Genomic DNA, 19,385 nt, shown 5'->3' on the forward strand with positions numbered 1-19,385 from the left:
AAATAAGTTAAGACTGCTCTTAATGCAAGCTAACATACCGAAAGTTGCTAAATAAGGGATTTAGAAGACTTCATTTAGCCCCTCTTGTTCTACAGGTGCATGAGATGCTTAAAATCCCTTGTGCTCCGGCTCTGATCTGACTAACACACAGAAATGCTCAGTCAAAACAATCATGCATTTCTGGGATGGCCAGCACAACCAGCATTACCTACACCAATAAGGTATTGTAGGACCAATTGGTGTAATGCAAACACAGGCACAACTGAAACACTAGCAATCCTCTGCCAATGAGGTGCTCTTGGATCTACTTACATGTGCTTCTGCCAGCTCAAGATGAGTATGAGACAGACTGTCAGTGCTAGTGCATAGCTATAAACATATACAAACAGTTTTTTCTGTACATTTGTCCCGAGTTTGCTCAAAATACTACCACAAATTTAACAAATATTTGAGAAACTCCAGCTAAGGCCCCACTACCTGCTTTATGACATTACACAGGAAACTTTTAAATGGTTTTCTCCTCTATTTCAGCTCCCCACAACCTCTTCCAGTGCCTTATCCAATTTCTTCTCGTATTCCAGGCAGCCCCCATCACTCTTCACCCAATGGCATTTTAATGACTGTCTTTATCTTCTTCCTCCACATCTGTGAGCCCATGCCTTAAGTTCTCCCAAGCTTAAACCTCCCTATTGCCTACCCTTGCAATACTACCAGCCTTTGCAGGACTCAGGTTCTCACTGAAATGATGTCATGCATCTTGAAAAGTGCTGGAAGGGACCAAAAAACCAGGGAAAAGGCCCTAAACAGCAAAATCTCTGCTTGCTAGAATCTTGTGAAAAGAATAACCATGTCCTTCTGAGGGAAAGAAAATACGTTGGCATGACTGCCAAGGGAGAACACCACAAGAAACAAATAGCACACATAGAATGTAGCAGAAACAAACATCTTTTCATAGGTTTAGAGCATTCTCCTTCCTAAGTTCAGGGGCAATAAACACAGGACTGGATGGTACACACTGTCTCCTACCAAATCACTTCACAGAGCGTTGAATAAGTTTGAAAGAGAGAGAAGAATCCAGGAAATCAAGTAAGGAATTAACTCCCTGGCTATCCCAAAATGTCAAAGGACCAAATGCAGCTCTCAGATATGCACGAGACAGGAATATTTCTTCTTGACTGGATGGGCTGCAAATTATTGCTAATGCACATGCTGCAAGTGGGAAACTTTCACAGCCATATAGATGGGACTGGTGGGAATCCCAAGATAGTATTGCTACAGTGTTAAGAGAGTTTTTTAATAGGTTGGTAAGACTTGAGTAAAAGCTACATTTGCAGAGAACTGCTTTGCCTTTATGGCAAATTTAACAGAGGAACTAGAAGAAAATTAGTCCTCAGATTCAATCTTTCTAACTAAAGTAAAAGTTTAGCTGCTTTTGGAAACAGCTGTGGCCTCTGCTAATTAGGCTTTGGGGCTTTTGGAAATCCTGTGAAAGAAAACTGCTGACATGATGTCTATGATGATCCTCCAGCACCAGGAGGAGGCAGATGACTAAGGCCAAGATGCACAACACCCAGAGTACATGCCAGTGATTTCCCTCTTGTGGGAAAAGCACAATCCCAAAAATCTCATGCTTCACAGAGGAAAGATGAGTGGTTGGAACACATTTCATCTGGCCTTTGCAAAATAATCATGTAAAATAAAAGAAAAAGGAAAAGAAAACACATGGTAATGGGGAATGCCACTGTAGCTCACAGAAGCTGGACCAGGAACAACCTGAAAATGAACAAAGAGACTAGAAAGGTTCTACCATGACCATGTCAGTGTGTGATGATGGTACACATCACTTGTGGATGTTGAAACCTACAGTGTATTGAGCTTGTGAGGCTCACCCATGTCATGATTCTACTGCTCAGCTACAAACTCCACTTAAAAAAAACCCCAAAAAAACCCCACCAAAAAAAAACAACAAAAAAAAGAAAAAACCACAACCAAACAAAAAACCAAACAACCCAAAAAAAACCCAAACAAGAAGAACCTGTAGTAAGGAATGTGACAGGACAGCAACAGTTACAATGCTAGAAGGTACTTCTGCAATTACATTGAAACAACTCCAGTGATGAACATATTGCAGACAGAATTTGGCAAGCCAAAAACCTCCTGATTAGAAACATGTAATATATTTTAAGGTTAAAAAAATCTGTTGGCAATTTGGTTCTGGCAAACAAAACAGAATCCCAAATCTTACATCCTATAGCAACAAGTGCACTGGTCTCAAGGACAAACCTCTAGGACAGGCCTCCACATTTCTTAGAGAATCATGGGAAGGAAAACAAGTGCACATAGACTGCTTCCTGCTTTCTCACATTTTTGAAATGCATGGTACACCAGTAAGGAGGTATTTTCTCAATAAGGTTTTAAGCAGTCTGGAACAAGAACCATCATTTTTTTTGTTCACTAATACAGGAACATTTAGCTTGAGAACCAGCAGGACCAGATCCTCCTAAACAAAAGTAAAAAGCAGATTGAAAGCAATCTGAAAAAGGGTCAGAGTTAAATTTCTTGCATAGAGTTAATTCTCTCCAGTTGGTATGCCAGGTTCTGCTGGAGTCAGTCTTGCTCACCAAAAACTGAATATTTCTCACGGTTGCTTAGTCAAGGTATATAAAAAAGTGGTGGATGGAAATTAAAAAAAGAGGACAACAAAGTTAGCCAAGTCCCTGATCTCCAAGAGAAATTCTAACTTGGAGGAAGAAGAGTCTCAATACAAACAGGCATCAAGAAAAAAAAACCCTGGTTATGCAGCAAGATTTTGGGAGTAGCCCATTCCTAATGGTGTATCTGTATGTTTTGTTTAATGTGAGGTGGTACATCCAACAACTAATGCTGTTTATTTTTCTTTTCTGCTTTATTATCATCATCCACTTGTCTTTCATATCCTTTCCCTACAGTAAGCTAACCTCAACAATGATAGGATACGTACTCTGGAACTACTATGGTGGGGAGGAAAGGAAAAAAAATGCTTTACAAATGACACAAGCAAACTTACAATCCTCAGAAGAAAATAAGCAAAGAGAGAAAACTGGGTATTTAGTGACCATGTTAACCACTATTCCTCCTACAATCGAAGAAATACACCAGAGCAAGGGGTAGGAAGGGAGCAGCCACTTCACATCACTTTTGGTCTCCTGGTGCAGCACAAAGTGAGTTTAAGCAGAGCCAATACTTGGCTTTGTATTTCAGCTACCAAGAGACAGAGGCTGAGGAATGAAAAAACTGAAATACCAGCTTCTGCCCTCACTTGAAACTTTGCTCATCATAACTCATTTTAAAAGCCATAGAACTACATTGACTTCAGATCTGAAGCCTGTACTTAAGCCTGGCGTGTGCTGCTCATCTCTGGAATTCAATATGCGCATTCAAAGCAGTTGGAAAGAAAAACAGATTAAAAAGAACCCCAAACACGCAGATTTAAAGCATCAACTAAACCTGGTTGATAGAATTTTGCTTCGATAATGGGTTTTTGAGAAAAGACAAATTGCATTGCAATACCTTGGACTAAAGTGCAATTTTTCTGACACTTTACATGTAGAACAATGCACACGGAAAACTGTATTCCAATGTGCTTGCTGATCCCCAAAAAGGTAACTACAGTATGGCACTGTTAGACTTGCAAAAATGTCTCATTACCACATCCAGCTTTGAAGGTCAGAGTGAGATTTCACACCAATGCTCAACTTTTGTGAAAAAGCGAAGGAAGAGGGCAGGGAAAGGCAAAGGGGAGCATGGGGGAAGCCTTCCCTGACTGACAACTCTGCAAAGGATTTGAACTGCAGAAAAGAGGAAACATGTCATCAAATGCCAAACCAATGTGATATCTGCCAAACCACACCTTATCCTTCTCAATCAGCAGAAAAATTATCCACTGCCTGACTTCTCTTACCTCACCAATAAAAGGCTATTTTTTTTCCCCTTATTAGGACAGTTTCCACGCTGTAAAATTCTGGCTCTAATAAGTGGCTTTAACAATATGTGCTGCACATCAGCACAAAAAGAAAGCAACTAATAAAAGCAAAGCAGAGAAGGAGAATAAAAGGGCTGAGTCCTAAATTAAAAGGGACGACATCAGCTTAGTTTGGGCTCCAAAATTTGATCATAGATTTTATGAAACGGAGAATTAAAATTGGAATGGATAAATGTACGAAGGCTAACATTACGCAGATATATAATTATAAACTTGGCAGCTACTTATAAATGTAAGCTGCCTTACTGAAGTCAAGGAGACTTCAGTTTGCTGAAGTTGTTTTGCTGCGCTTAAGAGTTTACACATCTCAAAATATAAATCAAATGTCAGTACATGGAAATCGTGCAAAGTAAGCTCAGTTTTTTTAATGTTTTCTTTTATAAAACAAAATACAGAGGGAGAGAAAATTTACAATGAGTAAAGGCTCCATGTTTCGATTATTTCAAAAACTGAGGGAAGTGGTTTTTTCGGTTGAATTTTTAAACATTTGATTATCTAGTTTAGTGCATCTGCTTTATGTATGGACAGAAAAACCAAGACTGCATTTGAGAATTTCCCTTATTTTTTTTGACTCTTCTTGTTTTACTCTGAATTGGGAACAGTGTGGAGATCAGGCGAGACAGGGAAAGACAGGGGGTAAGAAGAAGCAGGGTGAAGTTCTATCACCCCTATCTGACACTAGTTGAACACCTATGCCAACAGTGAGGCTGTGGAGGAGCTATCTGGATTTAAGATGTGCTCTAGCAATGAATTCTCTAGTTTTGTTGAAGCAGAAGCAAAAACTCTTGTCAGAGTGAAGTGCTATGGAAAATGTTCAGGGCTGTTTTATTTTAATTCTGCCTGAAACAAGAAAGCAAATCCTTCATTTAAGGTTTTTTCTTTTAAATTTTTTCTTTAAAATGTAGGTCAATTTCAATCAAAATATTCTACAAAAGATTAGAATATTTTATTTAAAAAATATTTCAGTGGTGCAGCTCAGTAATTTCTTGATTAGAAAGTGTAAAAAAATTAATTAACAAAAGTATTTCCTATTTTTTCATTTGGACAAAGCTACCAGTTCTGCTCTGAACTGCTCTGAAACAGTTCTGCCCAAAACTCCTCTAAATTTTCTTGGTTTTTTACAAAATTTACCTTTCATCAGAAACAATTCTCACAGTTCATTTCAGGCATTGGGATCCACAGAGCTTCAAGTTCCTGGCTTAAACAGGGTGGAAAATTCAGCTCAGAGTTTTCATGAAACTCCCCAGAGTCAGTTGTTCTCTGACAAAACCTTAGACATTTGATTCCCAAAGTCATGACTTAGGTGGATGCCCAAAACTCCACACAGATTACTCCAGTTTTATGCTTCTGACCCAATGTTTTGCTTGTGCTGAAAAAAAAAAAAGCTTCTTTCACTGAGGCAAGAAGGCTGCAAAATCTCAGTCGTTTCCTGAGAAACATCTTGCCTGTCTCTGTCTAATGTTTCTTCCACCAAAGACAGTCCCACTCAAAAATGTTCCATTTCTTCCAGTAAATTTCTTCTGATCCATTATGAGGAAAGTTCCTAAATCTAGCAACATGCATTTCATTCAGGTGGCGACAACTAATACATCAAGAATGCTCATACAGATGGAGCATTGTTACTACAGTGTTCAACATAAATATATGAGTCCACACACACATAAACACATTTGCATCAAAATGACCATTCCAGCTGTTGGATATAAACATTGCAGCTCACAAAGAGACAGGACATTGTAAAAAAGTGCCTGTTTCTTAGACCATGGTAGACTTGCCACTGTTGAGGAAGAGTCACTTCCAGAGCGTGACTGGGATTCTTAGTTTTTAAAACAATCAGCCTCACTACAGTATAACATCTTTGAGGATCTGGTCTTCAGTTATATTATGTCCTTCTTATTTTACCTCAGTAATGTAAAAAGGCTTTCAGAAATTAAGGATTCAAGCCATTGCCCACTATGGAACAGAGATGAAGAACATGGTCAACAGAGAAGACCAGAAGGAAGGAAAGAGGTGGCTTCAAGGGAAAATTAATGGCCTCAATTTTTGGAGCAGAATTAACCAGGTAACACAGTGCCACTAACACTACTGCTGCCTGTGGGGAAGTGTCCTCCTTAACCCCTCTCTTCCCTTCAAAAAGCTAGTTGATTATCAGTCATGAAAATCTGGCCAAGAAACAGAAAATGCAATCTGCAACATGAAGAAAATGTTGTGAAAAAGCGAGCTTCCAACAATCAAACTGTGAAGTTTAAACAGAAGTTATAATTTGCTGGAAGAAAACATTCTACCTGCTGGCAAAGATGACTTCTGCTTTCCCTAGGAACTTGCACAGTAAACACTTTATTGCCCAGCAAACCAATCCAAGTCAATCCCTATGCATCTATTAAACAGATTTTATGTTTTCAGGCCAACCGGAATGATTTCTTGGCTATGATGAGAACTTCTGCCTTTAATTTCTAGTGTATCAAATTCTAAAAGGATTATATTCAGCTATTTAGCAATTACAAAATTTTCTACAAATACTACAAGTACACTGAAAACATAGCAACTATCGTTAAACGATGCAGATCCAATGATCTGAGGGAAAGGGGTTATTAGAGGACATTTGCAAGAAGTTAACAATCACACTGTACCTCATTAAAAATAATGCAATTGCAGCCTCCTCCTTTTCCCTGGAGAGTCTCCAGAGAGTTAACTTATAAGGATATTAATACTCCTCTTCTTTTCCACTGCAATCTCCTGAGAGGACAGGAGCACTTGGAATGATTACGTTATGCCTCAGCCTGGGAAGGGCAGTATTTCATCATGTATTTCTCTGAGCAATGCTTTGAAGAAGCCTTTGTGGGTAATGCTAAAGGTGCCTTCCCTCTTTTGGCCTGAGATCATGGAGATTCTTGTTGAAAGAGAACAAATTGGTTACCAAGTTTCAGCCACCCATTTGATTTCTCTTCAGAGTCCCCACCAAAGAGAGCTTTGCTTTTCTTCTCCAAACATGCTACTGTGAGTCTTGATGAAAGGAAACCCATGTCTGGTTGTCAAGGTGTGTCTGCTCTTGCTAGAAGCTGCAATAGCACCCAAATCTCCCAAGATACAGGAAACCAACAGTATAGTAGCTAATTACATTTCAAGAGAAAAAGATTGTTTTCACTCACACATAATTTTACTGATTGCGGTGAACTCACTTCATGTAACTCCTCAAGGAGTTATCAAGAGCCATGGTTTTCACCACTTATATCATCACTACAGTGTCCAAATCTCACTTAGTTCACCCTTCCCCTCCCTTGCTTTCCCCTTGCACTGTTTGCAGAGAAATTGGTGCTTTGCCACGGCTGCTCCCCATTCCAGTACAGCAATAAAGGAGGGCTGTTGTGGCTTGCGGCTGTATTTCACCACAGAACAACACACACACACACACATGCACACACAAAATCCACTTGGCACACTCTTAATTAAATTATTATTTATTGTCCAATTTCTGAAATCACGATGAAGAATTTCAGATTCTTCTTGGAAGGGCTAAGTTTCAGAAATCCCCAAGCTCCCCTTCCCTCTAAGATCACAGGGTTTCATGCTGGAAGCTCTGAAAAACAGGCATCCAGAAAGCCTAGTTGCTTGTCAAAACCTCTCCCAACCTTTAAACCAAACCCTGATACAAATCACTGCATTTTAGAAACATAGTAGTGTCCTGTTTCCCACCCCTCAACACCTAAAGCAGACAAACAAAACAACAATACAGGACACAAATAAAGCAGGTTATTTTGTTGACAATATTACAGAGGCTAATTGATTTTCTTCTCTGGCTTCCCTCCCAAATTCAGGGATGAATGTACCATGAGGACTCTATTTACTCGGTGAATTAAGCAATCCGAGTTATGCAAAAGCTTTCACACAAACTATGAAACTTCTGCAAACTTCCCACTAACAGAACTCCAATCAGCAACCAGTCCTTCCATCATATTCTTCTGCCACTGAGCAAAGCAATTTAAATTCTGCAATTCAGGGAAGGGAAATGCATAAATACAAAGAATTTTCCTTTAGAAGATATCACAAAAAAAAGAAAAAGAACCCAATCTGCATCCAGTGCTCATTCCCCAGCTAAACAAGCTTCCCAACTTGTTTCACCATTCTGTTTCCCTTACCCATTGCCACCATCCAGCTCTTCCTACACAACAGCAAAAGGCTAAACCCATACAGACATCATAATAAATTGGCAACTCACTTGGAAAGGCTTGATGAGTTCTGCCTGCAGTATGATCTGCTGATCATGTCTGCAGCGTATGAATTAGTGCAAACTGCTGGCAGCTCCAGCGAGCAAATGGACGGATGATCAGGGCGTGGAATGAGATAATAAAAATGCCATTATCCTTTCAGGCATGTGAGACTCATTGGATGCTCTTTCCACCCCACAGGCTAACCATTCAGTCGGTCCTGACGCTCCTGTAAATGACACTCTGTATTTGTGAATTGTCAAGCTCATTATCTGTCTTGTATCCTCCTCCCCTCTCTTCGCCCCCCTCTGCTCTGTGATCATATGATTTTTTTTTTTTTTACTGTATTCTCTCTAATAGATCCTCTTTTCTATGCCTGGGCCCCCCATTTACAGAAATTCCTGCATATTTCTCAGCTGCTCAAGTTGAATGACAAATGACTCTGCTAAGCCAGCTGGTTTGAGCACCAAGTAGCCTCAGCGCTGCACAGAGGTGCCTTCAGAAGTATTTGCTCCTAGGAAAGTCACATTCCAGCCTGCCAGGAGTACCCAGATATAAAATAATTGTCCAGGGAACTTGATAGTAAATCATTGCCTAAGCATTTTGCATCCAGTCTAACCTGTGAAAGGTCAGGCTGGATCAGATAGATCAAAAGACTGAAGGTGACTGCCAAACAAGGACAAATCCAAGGAGGTGGGAAGTACCTTGAAGCTCAACTGCAGTCAATGTAAAACCATCTTGTGTTTAACAGAAGGATTAAAAACAGGGTTGGAGTTAAATCCAACCTAACCTCAGTGTTCTTCCATCTAATCCAGTGAATGAAGCAGGAAATAGAAATGCAAACAGTGAGTTAACTGGAGGCACCGTCAGTTACTATGATTTCACATGCTCCCATACCTCTTTAAGCCCACGACTGTGAGCAAACTGCAACCACTTACTGTGCAGTCCTGCAGCCATTCCACTCCAGTCTCTGATCTTGTTAAACCTCATAAATTGCAAGAGTGGGTGTGGATGGATTAGTGCTCCAAAGGGAAATCTCTAAGCAAGCTCGCCTGTCTGTGGGAAGGAATGTGTGGGTTCAGTAGGTGGCACTCTTGGAGTGAACACCCAGGCAATCCTCTGCACAAAGCCATGGAGGATGCTGGATGTCCAAGGAAGCATCAACTTTGACTATTTTTTCCTCAGAGCTTTTAAGAATTCAAAAGCTGCACTTTTCTCAGGACACTGATATCAATTTACATTCTGTTTAAATCCTACTGTCAATAACTGCATTTTTTCCCCTCCTAGAAACTCTCTCTACAATTTCAAGAAGATAGATTTCTGTGAAAAAGTAACAATTCTGTGCTTTATAGATAGTTGAAGCATGTATAAGCTCAGGGGTTTTTTTCACACACAGAAACAGGTCTGCAGTACCCCAAGAAGTTGCTATTTCTTCAAGTATACCTGCTGCAGACCCAGGTCTTTGTTCTAAACTACATTAAAACTCCCATCTTTTAGTGTATAAACTATACTGGAATTCTGGTCTGGAGGAAGGAAAGGCCAATGGTGCTGACTGCAAAGGAAGTAAAACAGGAATTCCACTTCTGTGATTGCAGAGAGATCTGCAAATGAGATGAGGGTACCCTAGGCAGGCCATCTCTAGGGTTTTTTTATCTAACCTCAAAGGAAAGTGAACATATAAGGCAGTGTGAATGCATAGAGTCTTAAAAAATGCTGGTAAGAAGGGAGTCACATTTACTCTTCCTGGAAAAGACATTCCTACCACTGCAGCAGAATCAGAATTTTTCCCTCTGGAAGAGCATTAGTTAAACAGAGATCATATCATGTTCTTCCAAAACATACATTTTAATCGGATGTCAGACATTAGAGTTGATGTTTATGAAACTGTGAACTGGGTTCCAAAGTAACCCTACAGATTTCAAATACAGGTCTCTATTTATTACTGCATCTCAGAAACTTTTTTTCCAGTTGATTGAGCTCTACACTCTTTTCAATATATCCTGGAGTAGTCAGATTATTGCAGTGCTCACCAACAAAACTGTTTCCACTCAGAATTAAAATAAAAATAAGTTGACTATCCTCTAAAACATTATACTCCACTTCTCCAAAGAACAGTTCCAGATTTTTGGAAAATCTGCCCCCACTGTCACACATGGCTCTAGATGGCAAATCTGACCTATTTATTGAGTCATTAGGAAGAGGGGAAGCCTCTTTCACTTGTAGTAGACTCCAGAACCATTTAAAAATAGCCCCCTTAGGACAATCATAAGAATCTCAATTTCTCCTTCTTCACTCTTCCAAAAACTGTTTTGAATTATAAAAGTCTGGAGGAGAACTTCGCTCCAGATGAAACAATTCACATGGTCAGCCTATTTTTATTTCAAGACTTCAAACAACAAATTGCATCTTCTTGCCCATACCTCTACAGCACTACTGAGAATAGATTTCATTTGCCTACTAATTGACCAATGAGCAACACTGTCCATGCAAGTCTATCCTCAAGACGTTGCCATTTTTGCCAGCAAATGAAACTCAAGATGAATAAGGTGAGCAAACTGCACTTCCAAACAGTATCAGCCTCCTCTGCCCAGCTGTCTGTAGTGTTACATGGGACAGGCATCCTTGTCAACGACTGCTCGTAATGCTTCGCAAGTTGGTGTCCCACAAATTAATTTTTTAAGCTGTCAGGAATTGCTACAACCACGATTTGTCACACTTGCAAAGCTGCAAGATCGAAGAGGCAACTCTGGACACATGGATGCTAATCCACTGCATCCAGGCGATGAGCACGCTGCCAAGTGGACCTGGGCTAACCCACGGGAGCAGCACAGTGGGTGCTCTGGTGAGTGCTGTCAGAGACTAAAATGGTTAATGATTTATGCATTCTAGGATTGCCAAGGGACTTCTGCAGGCTTCTGCGGGACTTTTGCATTATACCTCTGATGGCCCATCAAACCCCATCTTCTTCCCCCCCACACCAATCTTGAAAGGCGGGAAAAACTCTTTTGCCAGACCCCTCATGGAAACTCAGCACAGACCCAGGAGATGGTGGAGGCTCATGGCATGACCTGTGGCACTAACCATGGATATAGCAGCTCATAACTTCTTTGAGTGTGGGGGCTTCCCTCCTTCACCCCCAACAGATCAAGGCCACCACTTCAATTGACAGACACGGAAGCTGCAACTACCAAGTGTCATTGCTGGACCCCACGGGCGATGACTATATACATCTTTCAACTCTCAGTTTTTCTTCCCCTTACTCTCCCTTACCCTTATCCTGTCTTTCCTTTCTCTGCCCTATGCCTTTTCCCCCCAGGGGTTATCCCTATGATAGATAATACAGATGACAACAGCCAAAATGCTAACATACCTGTTAAAACAAAATTCTTAAAATAAACCCTACCCATATATGTTTTCAGACGCTGATTATTCAGTGTTGTTTCACTCTAATCCACCCCAAAGGAATTATTGATAAGAACCTGGGTTATTCCCTCCCCTTTTTCTGGGGTAGGCTGTAACAAGTGCCCGGGAGGCTACACTGCCAGCTGCTCTCTAAGCTGTGCCCATCATTTAAGTCATAGGGCCCGTTCAGCTGAGGCATATCACTGTTTTAACAAGAGCTACAGGGACATTTGATGACTCAGTTTGCAACATGAATTAGGGCTCAGTCAAGGCCAACCCGTGCAATGCCAGTTGTTCACATTCGATTGGGTGCGGATCCAGCAGCTCCCTAAGTTTACAGCAGTGCAGAAGTGGTTCCCATGAAAGAAGCTGACACAGACAAAATTTTGCCATGCTTGCAACCCCTTCAAAAATAAGTGGGAGGATGATCTGAGTTGGTTATAGATCCTTGCGCTTAATAATCCCCTTATTATTTGGAAGCCAAATGTTTGTTGTTTACTTCAGTAACTTAACTGAGACAGATACTTTCAGTACACTGTGGCCCTGAGGTGGAGATCTTACATATGGAGCAGGAGGAGGCAAATCACCTTCTAGATAATTTCAAAAATTGATATGGGCATCTAAAGCATGGAAAATCGATGGGGCTGGAGTCTAAACCTGCTTTCCTTGTATGTTCTGATGCTTCAGAGATCTAGGACAGCAAAACCCCTAAGGAAGACACTAGAAAAAGAAGAAACTAGAGTAAACAAACACTAACTAAACTAGAGCACTTGAGAGGTGTCATTCACGCCAATGAAGTCAAGTCAAATGGCTCTAGTGTAGGACCGTCTATTACAGCAATGAAAGGAACTCCTGGGGCCTTTCCTAGCTTTTCAGCATTAAAAGGAGCAAAATGAGGAGGAGGAAGGAGATGTGAGAGCTTTCCAAAAGTAAATTATTAGTGGAAGGTTCCAATGTCTACTCACATTAACAGTAGGAATGTCCAGAGGTCATCCAGAGAACCACTTAACATTTTGTTTATTATTTTTACTTTAACTATCCCTACAAGCAAGGCAGAATTTTCAGTGAGCAGATCAAAATAGCCTGTTAACCCTTTTTCTTTTGAGACAATAGTGAATTCAGGACCTGACCGAGGCACATGCACCATCCAGACCATGCCTTTCCATGGAAAGCCTAATCCTTTCTGTACCTGTTTGTCAACAGAGAATTTGGTGTGCTGCCCACTGTTCTCCTGTTATTCAAACACCTTCATGTTTCTTTAGCTCTTTGTTTAGTGGATGTTGAGGCAGTCTTAAAATGGGCAGGCAAGTAACTTACAGAAATATATCTGATTGGTTTCAGAGACCATGCTGCACCACTCTCCTCTGTACCACCAATCTGAAATAAGTAGGTAGACTTGTAAAGAACTTTGCAAAGCTACTGGCATTTTGCAAGAGGAACAGAACTCTTGTTTTTTATGAAAATCCATTCTAATGACATTAACATCTGCTCCTTGTTTGAAGAATATTTTTAACTGTTCTGTCCCTGGGAAAATGAAAGATGGCACAGTGTCTTTCGTGTTCTCATGGAGTAGACAAACTCTTGGTATTTTTAAGGTCTGTTCTGAAATGCTCCAATACAGTTCACTGCAGGGAACACAGTGGATGCATCTCACAGGGCAAAAAGCATCTGGATTCACCATCCTATGAGATTTTACTCTAGGACACTGGTATGTGAGCAGGGAATTCATTTCCCAGATGAACAATACTTCGTGTATTAAATCATGTGCAGTAGGTGAAGTCAGGCAACTCATGCATAAGGTCTTGAAGAAAATCTTGAGTACTTTTCAAGTCCAGTTGTAAATATCTCAAGTAACGGAGACTTTGCCATTTGAGAATGGTAAATCTTCCATGCTCTTACAAGGTTCAATACTAAGAATACACCCTATGGTTATGATATGTATTCCTCCCTTTAACTGTAACCCATAGTTATAATGACCTGGATACCTACAAACAGCAGCAGCCTCAAAAATTTTAGCATGTTCAATGGAACCTGTGAGTCATACATACCCAGTTGTGTTTGTGGGTATATGTATGAAAATACCTACTCAAATTGAAATATGTAGGCTTGGGTATATGCATGTGCAAATCATGGAGTCACACACAAACAGAATTTGCATGCTCACACTGACACATTATCAGGTAGGAAATGCCTTAGCAGTCGATAGAACCATTTGCACAGGCAAGTTCTGCAGGATTAGGAACACAAGCCTGCACACCAAAATGCAAAAGCCTGAAACCTGAAACTGTAAACACTTGCAATAAATGTAGTTGCAGATAAGACCCATATAGAGCCCATGAAGCCTTCAATCCCATCTGATACCTCCTTTGCTGGGACAGGGTGGCCTTGAATAGCGCAGGCAGGAGTCTGGCCCTCTACAGGGAAGAGAATTTCATTTTCTCTGACTGTCCTCAGTTCTTGAGATAATATTATCCTGCTTTTCACATGGAAAAGTTACTGAGTGCATGTATGTCTGTAGCAGTAAACAAAATAAACTCCAAGGCAAGTGTTAAAATCATATTCCAAGGAGAACTTACACAGTAAATCGAAATGTGATTAAAAAAACGTAGTGTTCTCTACCGGTTACTTACGGGTAGTGTAATATTTCATGTGTGTGATAGACCATTTCCACCAAAGCACAGCTTTTGTTGTATGTTGTGTTTTCACTGCTTTCAGATAAACGTTAAGATCCAAACAATATAACCACACGCATACAGCTACCTTCTGAATTGAAATGTAGGAAGCCACAAGGGAGAAGCATTCACAAGGATTGTCATTACCACGTCTCCCTGTGCCCTGGCACTGCCACTAGTGGAGGTCCCCTCCTCTGGTCCCCTCCTGCTCTGAGCAGGAGCAGAAGAAGGAAGGACATCATTTCCCCACACACTTCTGCACCCATTCTTTTGTGCTTTATGTATTTCAGGGACATATGACAATTCTCACAGCAATAAAAAGAAAACCGTTATTTTGGCTCACAAATTTTAAAGTTTGCTGTCTCTCGTTTATACCTGAACTGTAGCTTGCTATAACTGCTATTAATAAAATTCAGCTTTATCAGTGCAAATGATAACACAAGTCAAAGCCCAGACTTGTAGGTCTTCTGCTCAGAGCCATGTAGGGTAATACTTGCAGAGCCCACAAAACAGAAAGCTGTATGAGCTGCCAATAATGTAGATGTAAGTCCTCTTTGCCTCAACTGTTTCTGGCAATAGTAAATTTCAATAAGAGGTTTTATATTAAATTATTAATTTTAATATATTTAGCAGGTATGCTCCAAACATCACTATTCACTTCAAGCTTAGCCACAAAAGCCAGAAAGAACCACACAGTGGTAGGTGTGATACAAACATAGATGCATCTCTAGCCAAAACAGGTTATGCTTTTACTGCTGAGCAGGCATAGGTGGAAACCTAAGCCAAAGCTCCTTAACAGGCAGCCCAGTAAACAACAGTGAACTCATGAAGTGTGAAGTGTGGGTCTGTTCACCCTTGTGTGCCACCACGTGACAGCAAGAGCACCCACTGTCCTGCTTCAGTCTGAAGCCATGACCCCAGTCCAGGCTTCACATTTGATCCTCCTCTGCTGGAAGAGTTTATACAGCCCTGGAAGGAGAAGAACATTTCCTGCTGGGCCAATTTATGGGGACCTTCCTGGACCAAAAGCTCCTATCTTACGATACTCTGAATTTTACTGGTGAACGACATCCAATCCCTGGTTGGGATCTCACTTCACAAACAACCCAATAAACTCAGCTAGCAAAAGCCATATGAATTCCACCAAAGGCAGTGACTGTTCATCATCTTATGCCAGTTGAACAGCTTGGAGGTATTCAAAATGCAAACCTCAACTAGAAATACTCAGTTTGAGCCTTTGTTAACTCTGAACTTAGCTTGAAAATATGAAATTGGATTCTCAGACCAGGACCCTGCCTCATGTAGGTTAAAATTAGTTAATCTATCTGACTGGACCAATCATTTTTAATACCTGGCCCTTAGGTGTTTTGGAAACAGCTTTATTTCACTAGATGCTCAGGGATTACCAACTAACTGGATGCTCCCAATAATTTTCAGAGAGCAAACAGTGTCAGTTTATTTAATAACTTTCAAAGTGAAACTAAAATCTTGTTAAAATCATGCCTCTTCTGATTTAATTAAAACACACCACACATGCTGCACTGTTCTGTTAATCATTAACTAAGTTAATTCAAGCCAGAAGATGAGTCTTTTCTTTCCTTCAAAAGCCTCCGGCCAGTGGAAAACTTCAGAAAACATCCCAAAAAAGGACCAGTACAGTATGATTTTTGTTAGATGGTCAACACATCAGTATGCTTTTCCCCTTTCTTCAGTATTTCTGATTCCTATAGGAATGCATGTTAAAAGAGAGTTGGTTTCTTTTTTTCTTGCTTGGCAAAATACCTTCCCAAATTTTCTAAATATTGTCTGGTATTTGCGTCAATATGACAGTCATCGGGTTTGACAGGAATCAGATTGCTAAACCCACACAAAAATGCTTTGGAAATTAGGGGCTAGTTATACATTCAATTTCATTCAAATCCACTTTAGCAAACTGGCAAGGAGTGGATCTGAACTGCCTCCATTACCCCCTTCACTTCTATGGTTCACAACACAGGTTTCTTCAGCATGCTAATCTCTACCTTAACTTTTAGACTCACAACTTGTGCTAAGAAATCTCCTTAGCACTCCTGTCCCAATTCATTTGCAATTTCCAAGAAGACCTAAGAACACATCAAACTTATTCTCCCTCTGCAGCAAGTCTTGCCAACTTCTTCCAGGAGGAACTGAATATGAAATTAAACCTTGTTAGAAATGTACCATTTTGTGGACTATTCAAGAAACAGGATACATCTAACATCTATTTTCCCAGCAACTCTCCTTTCTTGAAGGAAACCAAAACAAAACCATGTACAAAAAAAGGTTTCTTTCTTTATGTTCTTCATGTCTTAGGGAAATCTATACACAAAATCTTCCAGCCTCATCTGTACAGTTGTTATCTAATGGGATTTCCCTCTTGAAAGCAACAAAGGATCAAGGCTGAACACTTTCACAAGGCCTGTCATATCAGATCAGGAAGGCACTCCATCAAGGCTGGATTCTTGCCTCCAGCCATGGCTCATGCTTAATGTTTTAGAGGAAAGCAAGGGGGAAAAAAAAAAAAGGCAAACACTAATGCACCTGGCCCACTGAGCAAAGCTCCCCCAGCACCACAGAATTGATCTCTGCCCCCTGCAGGCAGGCAGCTGGGGCTCTGCCATGGACAGGCATTGCTTTCTGCACCACAGGGTCTTTAAACAACAACGACAAAAAAGCAATTTATTGCATGGTAATAAACATAAAAGGGCATCAAGAGAGTAAAATGAAATCACCATGGCATGGGACGTAGCCTTATGCTGCACTAGGTTTAGGCTGGACATTGGGAAGAATTTCTTCACAGAGAGGGTGATTAGACATTGGAACAGACTGCCCAGGGAGGTGGTGGATTCGCTGTTCCTGGAGGTGTTTAAGGAAAGATGAGGCACTCAGTGCCATGGTCTAGCTGACATGTTAGTGTTCGGTCACAGGTTGGACCTGATCTCAGAGGTCTTTTCCACCCTAATTGATTCTGTGATTCTCTGATAAATGTTCAGTATTTGCATTACAGCAAATGCATCAAGACATAATGATCTCAGGACCCAAACTACTCCAGTGTAATAAAAGACCCAACTATATATTTTTTTTTTTTGTTATTTCTCTGCATGCTCACATGTTAATACTTATTTCGGTATTGAAGTACCTGAAATCTACTGTCATTTAGTAACAATGCCAAGGGAACAACTCTAAGGCACTCTATTCTACTTCTAGCTTCTCCTGGAAAATGGCTCTCTGGTCACACTTTACACTATCAGGATAGGCCGAGGTCTGAGCAAACTCATAAGAACACGATTTCCTCCCATCTATACTGTACACCCTAAAACCCATGTTAAAGGGCTCGATCTCTCTGCAAAAGGACATCCCATCTGCTCAAGGCTTCAGAACTCATCCAGGCTACTCTGATGCCCTGAGTGGAGACAAGTGCCAGTACCTTTACAAACGAGCAGCCCAGCCCAGTGCCTCCCAAGCACGGCCCAGCACGGCCATCAGCAGGCACTGAGGATGGGAAGCCTTGGACCAGAGGCCTGGAAGCTTCAGCATCAGAACTGCTGACCAGACAGGTAACAGCATGTGAGGAGATCCTCTCAGCTCTGATGATCTGCTGAGCACAGACAAACCCCCAGGACCTATGCAGCGCCTTGGGTCCTCCCTGACGGCACAAAACCGTGAGCTGCTCAGGAGGCAGAGCCAGGGGAAGGAAGAAGAGGGGCAGCTGCAAACCCTTAGGCTGTACACAGCTTGTTTTGTTGTTTTTCTAGATCTGTTTTGGTTTTCATTTTTAAACATCTTATACATTAAGGTATCCACGAGGAAATACCTTCGTAAACAAACATCTGCGCAGTGCTCGCCGTTTGAAGGCAGAGTCTGTCTCGACTCCTTCACCACTGCTCATGGACCTCAGGAACCATTCCAGTCAGTCCAGCTGCCAGTGACTGAGAGATGCAGTGACACCATGTGGGTGACAGGTGGTCCCTGAGCTGCAAGACTACAATTCCCACATGCTTCCCTGTCACAGCAGGGTCTGGTTCCTCCTTCAGAACCTACCCATCATCACAACACCCTAAAGACTTCTTAACATTGATTGGAGAGATCATACACTGAGAGTAATCAGACTCGGAGCAGGCATTGATGGCATGCACTCCCCACCTTATCTTTTCTGTGAATGTGACACAGGAGCACGCATGAAGGCTTTAACCATCTGCTCAGGTAAGCATCCAAACAATCTGTCAGTCAGCTGAGTAACAGAGTGAGAAGTCTCATAGGTCTGATAGTAGGAAAACCAAATGTAAGTGTTCACCTGTGTTTAAGGGAAGCTGATAAATACTGAATTATTTCCTTCCCACAATCTTTAAAACACAATAACTTGACCACTCTCACAAGGATCAGCATCCCTATACAATCTTTCAGATTCGATTTGTGTACAAAAATACACCTTTGCCCAACTTGCCCTAGCCAGCAAATTTTTTTGGCATGTTAAAAAATGGTGAAGAAAGGGTGTGAACCTCAGCTGCTCTTTTGCTATGCAAAGAACATGAGAATCCCCTTTGCCACTACTAAACAAAAAAGAAGTCCTTATCAGCTCTCACTGGCTGGGATGGGCTTGCCTTCCCTGCAATTTCCAGCTAACCAGTAGTCTCCCTTTTCCACTCAGTTCCTCATACTAAGATACAAAAACTGTCAATAAACGGCTTAAGAAAAATGTAACTTTCTGCAAAATAGCTGGTGGACTTGTCTTCAAGGAGATTTAAATAAAGTAGCTCTCAAAAGAGTCGGTAGCAGTACAGCTTGCATAGAGAATTATCAATCACTAACTTCAAAGAAAAATAATTTTCATTTTCAAATGGCAAACCTCCCCTTCAAGATCTGCCAAAAGGTGCAGCCTGACCTCTAGAGCTGTGGGTATACTTTCATGCCCTGTTGATGTTTTGTTACCAGAGAGAAGGCTTCAGAGCATCACATTTTATGAACAAATTTCATAGGATGGGAAGGATTCCAGGAACTCTTCTTCCACAAGCTCTTATGGAATTTAGAGGTTCAGGAGAGACTAACACATATGTAGTATTACAACCT

The 19,385-nt window shown here is 41.0% G+C and overlaps 1 protein-coding gene across 13 annotated transcripts in view; it reads right to left on the bottom strand.

Moving 5' to 3' along the window:
- Positions 1–19,385, bottom strand: part of CALD1 (caldesmon 1) — a 196,417-nt gene that overhangs the window by 46,612 nt on the left and 130,420 nt on the right. The window contains exon 1 of one of the 13 annotated variants that reach the window (XM_032687561.1): positions 8,238–8,511. The exons of the other annotated variants lie outside the window; for them this stretch is intronic. Coding sequence (XP_032543452.1) covers positions 8,238–8,284 — 47 coding nt within the window. The 5' untranslated portion in view covers positions 8,285–8,511. Of the gene's footprint in view, positions 1–8,237; positions 8,512–19,385 lie in introns of those variants that run through there. 13 annotated transcript variants of the gene reach the window in all.

Source organism: Chiroxiphia lanceolata, chromosome 5 (genome assembly GCF_009829145.1).
Source record: "Chiroxiphia lanceolata isolate bChiLan1 chromosome 5, bChiLan1.pri, whole genome shotgun sequence".
NCBI classification, from domain to species: Eukaryota; Metazoa; Chordata; class Aves; order Passeriformes; family Pipridae; genus Chiroxiphia; species Chiroxiphia lanceolata.